Source organism: Euprymna scolopes, chromosome 19 (genome assembly GCF_053919585.1).
Source record: "Euprymna scolopes isolate OS-2025 chromosome 19, ASM5391958v1, whole genome shotgun sequence".
NCBI lineage: Eukaryota > Metazoa > Mollusca > Cephalopoda > Sepiida > Sepiolidae > Euprymna > Euprymna scolopes.
The window spans coordinates 136,238,622-136,246,809 of NC_136500.1; the positions used below are offsets into that span (position 1 = coordinate 136,238,622).

Here is an 8,188-nt window from a genome sequence, read left to right on the forward strand (position 1 = left end):
TTTGGCATTGTAAATGTTTATTCTGTTCAAAAATCAAGTAGTGTCGAGCGTTACATGAAAACAAGAAAAAAAAATAGCTGCAATGTCTCTTGAAGTCTCGACAATGACTTAAAACTAAAAAAAATTGTACAAAATAGTGGTATAAACTCACTAGATAATTGTCACAGTAACTTGAAGCCATGAAAAATGAACTTTAATTATCCTAATTAGTTTAATGAACTTGAAAACATAATTGCAATCTGTACAAAATTTCCTTTCATTTGATATGCTATAAGCCATATTTTATTAATTTCTTGGAACCGGCCATCTTGGATTTCCTGGTTGCCATCTTTGATTTTTCACAGTGTAATGATGACAAATGATAATGTCCATCAGAATAACATTTTGCATGATGCTAAAGCCTTACCTTCCATTTTTTAAAAATTGTTTTCATGATGCTTCAGCTTACAGCTGTTAAAATGGAAATTAATTAGTTTAATGTACTTGAAAACAATCTTGATCTGTACAAAATTTCCTTTAAATTGATATGCGACAAACCATATTTTGTTAATAATTTCTTTGAATCATATCATGGTGGCATTTTGGATTTCCTGGTCGCCATCTTGGATTTTTCATGATGTTATAATGGCAAATGATAATGCCCATCAGAATAAAACTTCCTATGATGATAAAGTCTTACTTACCATTTTTCTTAGCTGTTTTTATGATGTTTCTACTTAAAGTTGTTAAAAATGAAACTGAAATACGCTAATTAGTATGCTAATTACTCTGTAAGTTATCAAGTGAGATGATCGTAAATAATGCCAACTCTTCATGGTATTATGATAATACGTTAAAAATTTCATCATAATATCTTAAAAAGATCTGAAGATACAATTTTTTAAAGATGGGTTTGTCTGTAAGTCGTGCAAATTTCCTACCATTTTCAGTCACAAGCTTATAAGCATTTGAATAGGATTGACTTAAGGCAAAATGTCCAATGAACCAAACATTTTTTTTTATACTTTAAATGGTCATAACTCAAGTTCTATTAGGCCGATTTTAAAAAAACTAATAATATTATTTCTTTGTTTTTTATGTCCCTTTCAATAATGCTTTGAGGTTATTTGATCTAAAGAAAAAAATGGTGCAGTTAGCAATTGCTATTTGGAGCCTCCAACTTTCGTCTCCTTGAGACTTCAATTTCAAGCCTAACTGCTTAGGCTAAGATTATGTGTGTCTCCTTGAGACTTTTATTTTAAGCCTAAATAATTAGGCTCAATTATTATTATATGGGTCTTCCCGAGACTTGGAGGTCTGAATTGCTGACCTGTTATTGGGATCAATTTTTTTTAAATATGTGGTTTTAAGCAACAATAAAAGTTCTTACTTAAATGTCATGTCGAAAATAGCCATATATTCAAAAATTAAGAAAATCCATCAAGAAGAACCACTGCTAATGTGTTTTAAAAAAAAAAAAAAAAAAAAATGTTTTCGCTATGGTCTAAAACAGTACATCAACCATTAAATTGGCAAAAAGGGAGATAAGTATGTCCCCTGTATTTGCTATCTTCAAGGTGTTCACATCTAGGCAAAATGCAATTTCCACCGATTTTCCATAAAAATTACTTTTTTTCTTTTTAAATTCAATTTTCACCCCAAACAAGGCACAGTGCCACTTCGAAGTAGGGGTCTACTATCGGAGACGTAAGTTGAAGGGATATTATGAAAGGAGAAAAGTAGCAAGATGTCTGTTCGCGTCAGTACAACTGGGAAAGCAGAATCCCAGAAAGGAGTTCCAAAATCTAGCAGTTGTGGGCAAGAAACTATTGAAGTAGAAGGCTTTCTTACATCTAGGGATCTCTACTGTGTAAAGGTGGGATTTAGTTGCTTGTTCGGTTTGTCAGGGGTATTTACGTTGAGGAGGTACGAGAGCTTGAAGTTCATCAGAGCATTCACCATTAAAGTACTTGTAGAACAGGCAGAGGGATACAATATCTTGTCGATGAGACAGAGGCTGAAGCCTAGATGATTGTTCAGGACCTATCAGGTAGGCGACTCTCTTTTGAACCGTGTCCAAGAGAAAGACAAGTAGCAGATGTACCAGCAGTACTCCATACATGGGCAAATGGTAGCCTTATAGAGGTACAGAATACTTTCGGGCATTAGTAGCTTTCTGTCTATTGTCGACTCTATTATAACAAGCACTGAATGTCGGAGATTACATCGGCCGAAATGTGGTGTAATGTGAGAAATTAATCTCACAAACTGAATACTCCCTGGCAGAGGCAAAAGTAATTCCGCAAATTACAAAACCATACGGTTAAACTCAAATTTTATTCAGTTATAACATCAAAAAAAGGTTATTGGTCCTGGTACAGTCCTTGCAAAATGGTGGGTCAGTTTTGCCTACGAAATAGAGAGCCAGTAGTTAACTCCTTTCGTTGGAGTGGTAGCGTGGTTTTCCTTCGGAAAAGGTCCATGATAATTCATGGTGTTCTCGGCAAGAGTTCTGGTGCCTTTAATCAGGCATAAATCGAGCCCCTTGGAACTCTAATTGAATTGAGAAAAGTTCAAACATTTAGGTGATATAAACATGAAAATGTTCAAATGATGCCATCCTCTAATTGGGATATCTTCGGCACAATATAAAGGTGTCTCTGCTTGTAGAGATTTCAAGGGTAAATATCCAGATACGCTACTACAGAACACCGACCACTCTAATTTGTTTGTTTATAGGTAATTGAGGTCGCTGACAACGAATTTGATAGTCAAACTTGGGGCAAATTTACCGTTTGCATGGTATTAACCCCCGAACCCACGAATAACTTTCCACCATTTTGCAGCTTCCATTTACGCTACGCGCGTGCGCTGCAGCATGAACGATGGCTTTATTCACCTAGCAAACTGCCTTCTCACATGGCGTACCAATCAAAAAATTACGGACTGACATTTTTTTAATGACTTACAGTTAAAGAAAAGTACAACAAATTGGACTTTTTTTTTTGTCTCGCGTAGTTTTTAATGTGGTTTACAAAAACATAAGCACCAAACATCTTTGTTTTTCATCCTTTTTTGCGGGAGGGGGATTCAATTATAGAACTTATGTGGCTTAATAGATGCTTTTGCAGTTTAGTTAAACATTTTTCAACGCACCGACATTTACCAATTAGAACACCATTTAACATTTTCCGAAGATTTTACTGTGTACATTGGGGGCACGAGCGGGGGGGGGGGGTGTGATGTTGGGGCGCGTGCCCCAACATCACATCCGCCCCCCCCCCGCTCGGCCCCCAATGTACACAGTAAAATCTTCGGAAAATGTTAAATGGTGTTCTAATTGGTAAATGTCGGTGCATTACTTTTTGAAAATTTGAAAATTCTATGTTCCAGGTAAAAAAAAAAAAAAACACAGATAAATTACCCCCCCCCCCTCCTACTCCAACTTGGAGTGCTTTCCTTTTCTTGTTTTATTTCTTTTTCAGCTAATTTTAAATTTTCCACCCAAAAAGTGCTATAATGTATTTTTGAAAATTAGAAAATTCTATGTCCTTGAAAAAAAAATCCCCTCCCCCCCAACGTAGTTTGCTTGGTGAAGCCGTCGTTTATGCTACAGCGTGCATGCGCATAAACGGAAGCTGCAAAATGGTGGACAGTAGTTCGTGGGTTCAGGGGTTAATACTATGCAAACGGTAAATTTGCCCCAAGTTTAACTATCAGATTCGTTGTCAGCGACCTCAATTACCTATAAAAAAACATATTAGAGTGGTCGGCGTTTTGTAGTAGCGTATCTGGATATTTACCATTTCAAGTTCTTTTTCACAAAACATTTAGGTGATATAAACATGAATAAATTGTAGTGGCTCCATTCTCGATAAGGCATTCTTCTTGGACCTGACTTTTGGTGAGTCTGTCTTGCCACGTGCTTTTTCGTAGACTGAAAACAACATGGATGTTTACAAAAAAGGCGCCAAGTAATTATCTTGGCCCATACAAATTTATCATCCACAGGCTGAGGCTGCCTACTAGAATTGTGCGTAGGCGGCTTAAAACATGAAATGGTATAGTACAAAAATTTCTCACAGTAAATAACAACTACCATGGCAATAGTACTCCGGTAAATTTTTACCTGGTTTCCATCTTAACATTTTCCTTTAAAAGGACAACATTTGAGAGTTTTCAGGTATGCTGAAAACGAATATCGCATTTAAATTTTCCGCAAATAAGTAGTTTTCCAGGTATTTTTTTTTTTTTTTTTTTTTTTTTTTTATTACATTTTCACCCCAAACAAGGCAAATTGCCACTTTGGTGTAGGGGGCTACTATCAGGGGCAACAACTACTGGGGTACTATGTAGGGATTTGGGCAGCAAGGTGTCGGTTCACGTTACACTTGAACTTCTGCACGTCAGTACTGTTGGGGAAGCAGGGACCTGGAATGGAATTCCAGAGTCTTGCGGTTCTGGGGAAGAAACTATTGGAGTAAAAAGATCTTTTACATCTAGGGACCTCTACAGTGTGGGGGTGGGATCTAGTAGCCTGTCGGGTTTGTCGAGGGTGCTCGCGTCGTGGGGGCACAAGTGATTGCAGTTCATCAGAGCATTCACCACTAAAATACTTGTAGAACAGGCAGAGGGATGCAACATTTCGTCGATGGGACAGAGGCTGAAGCTTAGATGCCAGTTCAGGGCCTATCAGATTTGCGACTCTCTTTTGAACCTTGTCAAGGAGCGAGAGACTAGTAGCAGATGCACCAGCCCAGATGTGGCAGCAATACTCCATACATGGGCGAATGGTGGCCTTATAGAGGTACAGGATACTTTCGGGTGTTAGTAGTTTTCTAGCACGGTAGAGAGAGCCCACCTTTCTTGCAGCGGCCCTGGCAATGCCTTCAATGTAATTGTTCCAACTCATGTTTCCTGTGAACGTTAGGCCAAGGAGTTTGAAAGATGGACTCTCAGATAAAGAGTCGTTGGCCATTGCTATTGGTGGTAGAGAGGGTTTCTTGTAATTATTGAATGAAACTAGTTTAGTCTTGGCAGCATTGAACGCGACCAACCACTTTTGTCCCCATTCCACTACAGATTGGAGGTCTTCCTCTAGTGTTTCTGCCATTTCTTTAGAAATGTGTTCATTCGTCTTCCTGTCGTGTCTGCCATAGAGTGTAGTGTCATCAGCATATATACCCATCTCAGAGGCAATGTTGTCGGGGAGGTCATTTATGAATATCAGGAACAATAGAGGTCCAAGGATAGAACCCTGGGGCACTCCCGCATTTATATCATATTGTTTAGATGTGCGACCGTCGAGGACTACCTGGATTTTTCTCTTATCTAAGAAGGATTTAATTATGTTAAGTATTCTACCAGTGATACCGTATGATCTGATTTTACTGAGGAGACCCTCATGCCATACCCCGTCAAAAGCCTTAGATATATCTAGAGCTACCGCTCTGCCCTCCCCCGCTTTGTCCAGTGATTGGTATATACGTTCAGAGATCACGGTGAGGATGTCTGCTGTGGAACGGGCTTGTCTAAATCCATATTGTTTGTCAGTCAGTAGTTTAGCATCTGTAAGATGATGGATTAGAGCGTGGTTAATTATGGTCTCAAATATTTTGGCAAAAAGTGGAAGGAGGCTAATGGGGCGATAATTTGATGGGTCTGTCCTTTCACCAGAATTCTTGAATACTGGTACAACAGAAGCAGTTTTCCAACAGCCCGGAAAGCAAGCTTCATTAAGACATTTGTTGTAGAGTTTGGAGAGAACTGGAGCTACTTCGGCTGAGCACTTTTTTAATAGCACAGCTGGGATAAGATCGGGTCCACATGCTTTTGAGGTGTCAAGGTTTTTTATGATAGCATGCACCTGAGCAGGGGTGGTTTTCAGATCGTCTAGTGTGGCGTCTGTCCGCATAGGAAAGTCAGGTAGGGGGTGGTTGGAAGGGTCCAGTGTGGAGTTTGAGGCAAACCGACTGGCAAGCATGTTAGCCTTGTCGGTTGCTGAGGAGACAACCTCGTGATTGTTGGTTAGTGGGGGAATTGTCGATTGCCCATTATTTACTACACTGTTGTAGATTTTCCAGAAGTCTCGAGTTCCTAGTTTTTGTGCTTCGATGCGCTTTTTAGTGGTTTCCGTAAATTCTCTCTTAGCTGTCGCTATTTCTTTCTTAACGTTATTTCTAGCTTCTATATACTTCAGTCTGTTTGAACTGGACTTATGTCGGTTAAACCTACGGTATGCATGCTGCTTTTGAGTAATGGCAGTTGCACAAGTCGACGTAAACCATTGGGGAGAGTGGGGCTTACTATAAAATTTCCGCATGGGAACATGCGCTTCGATTGCAGTTTTGAACCAGTCAGTGGTCTCGTTTGCACACTGTTCAGCAGGGAGAGAGAAAATATTTTTCCATGGAGCATCTCTAATTAGTTCCCTGATGGCTTCCCAGTCAGCCTTATTATAATATCTCGTTGTTTTGAGCACTGGCTCTTCAGTTTTGGGTCTAGAGTTTAGGGCGATTTCAACCATTATCACTGCATGATCAGCGTTCCCGAGTGGGCTGTGGGCCTTCGCTATGCAGTCATCGGGAACTGTGGTCAAAAACAGATCTAGAAGTGATGCGTGTTGTTCTTCCTGGTCAGGGAAACGGGTTGGAAACGTAACAATTTGTGATAGGGAGTGAGATATAGCGAAGCTATGGGTTGTGCTGCCCGCTGCATCTGTGTGAGTAGAGAATCCAATTAAGCAATGGGTATTTTTACGCCCTGTCCCAAGCGAGCGTAGTATAAATACCCCTGTCCCCTAACTACCTCATGTTAAGAACGGCTTTCGGAATAAACACCCTCAACCTCCCCATGTTAAGAACGGTATTCGAGGTAAACACTATGTTTTTCGAGCTGAATAAACATGTTACATTAAATAAAAACACTAAAAACATATCCAGTTAGGTAGAAAAGTAACTTATCTTGCCTTCGATAACATTTATTTGTTTTATATTTGTTTTTGGACAACTTTTTGGGTACTCATGCAGAGAGTGATCCGTGCTGAAATAATCAAGTTATTATTTAAAAAGCCATTCTTAATATGGGGAGGGGAGGGTGTTTTGTACCTATTCTGTACTTTAATCTTACAACTGAATAAAAAAAATGATACGCGCGAAGATCTAGGGGTTGCGTTTACATGCGCTCGTGCGTACCAAGATGGACATAAGAAATGACATTGCTTACCCTTAGCTAAAACATTCTGTTTATTTGATTTTAGGGCAATTGTACAGTTGAACATTCCCCCTCCCTCCCTCCCCGAAATTACTTAATTAATAGAAAGCTATTCTTAACATAGGAAGACGGGATCTTTGTGAAACACTTTCCTTGCGCTGACGGAACTTTTCTAAATAAAAATTTTTTTTTAAAAAAACAATCTGCTTGAGGATGCTAAACTGCATTAGTGCCAACAATGAGATTAAAAAAATTAGAAACTTATTTCACTTACTTCTCAACAACGCTTCCGAGCCTTCGCATTTATTAACCAAAGCCATAAAACGAGTCAGATTAAAATCACTCTCATCTTCGTCATCCTTTCCGGCATTATCAGTACGAATACGTTTCGCTTTCGGACCAGAATCATCCGATGTTATTTTTCTTTTTTTTGTGTTCGATGATTTCGTCACGATGTTATCTCCCATACTTTCGGGAATTGCGACCATATCGGTATTTCGACTCCACGTGTTTCTCTGAGTCCCACGGCCCAATCTCAAATCATGCGGAGACAAAACATTTAGTTTCGTACCTGATTAAACTAAACAAAAAAAGAATAGGAAAACTAATTATAAATAATTGTTTTAACTATAGAATTAACGATAATAATAAAATACATTATTTTTAAAAACGCGTTCATTAGTTACTTGGTAGTTTAATTCATCGTATTCTTGTACTCTTCTGTCATGAAGACCAAAAAGTTGAACAAGGCGGTGATTGTAATGAAATCGTCACCATGCGTAAAAGTTCCGAAGTTCTTTCCATATTCAAGGTGCTTGATAAGATAGTCGATGGATAGATTAAAACAAAAATAAAAATTTCAGCAAAAAAGTAAAAAGAAAAAAACACTACTTACTTATCATGTCAAAAATAGTATTATATTAAAAGATTACTAAAATTCACTGAGTAGAAAATTATTTATAGTTAAAAGTAATTTTTACAATAAATTTGAGAATGG

General features: G+C 38.4%; 1 protein-coding gene across 1 annotated transcript in view; it reads right to left on the bottom strand.

Annotated features, from left to right (window-relative positions):
* The window catches only part of LOC145239992 (nucleolar pre-ribosomal-associated protein 1-like), a 142,866-nt gene extending 135,114 nt beyond the window's left edge, over positions 1 to 7,752 (bottom strand). The window contains exon 1 of the mRNA XM_080103575.1: positions 7,466 to 7,752. Coding sequence (XP_079959701.1) covers positions 7,466 to 7,679 — 214 coding nt within the window. The 5' untranslated portion in view covers positions 7,680 to 7,752. The remainder of the gene's footprint in view (positions 1 to 7,465) is intronic.
* Positions 7,753 to 8,188: the final 436 nt, after the last annotated feature.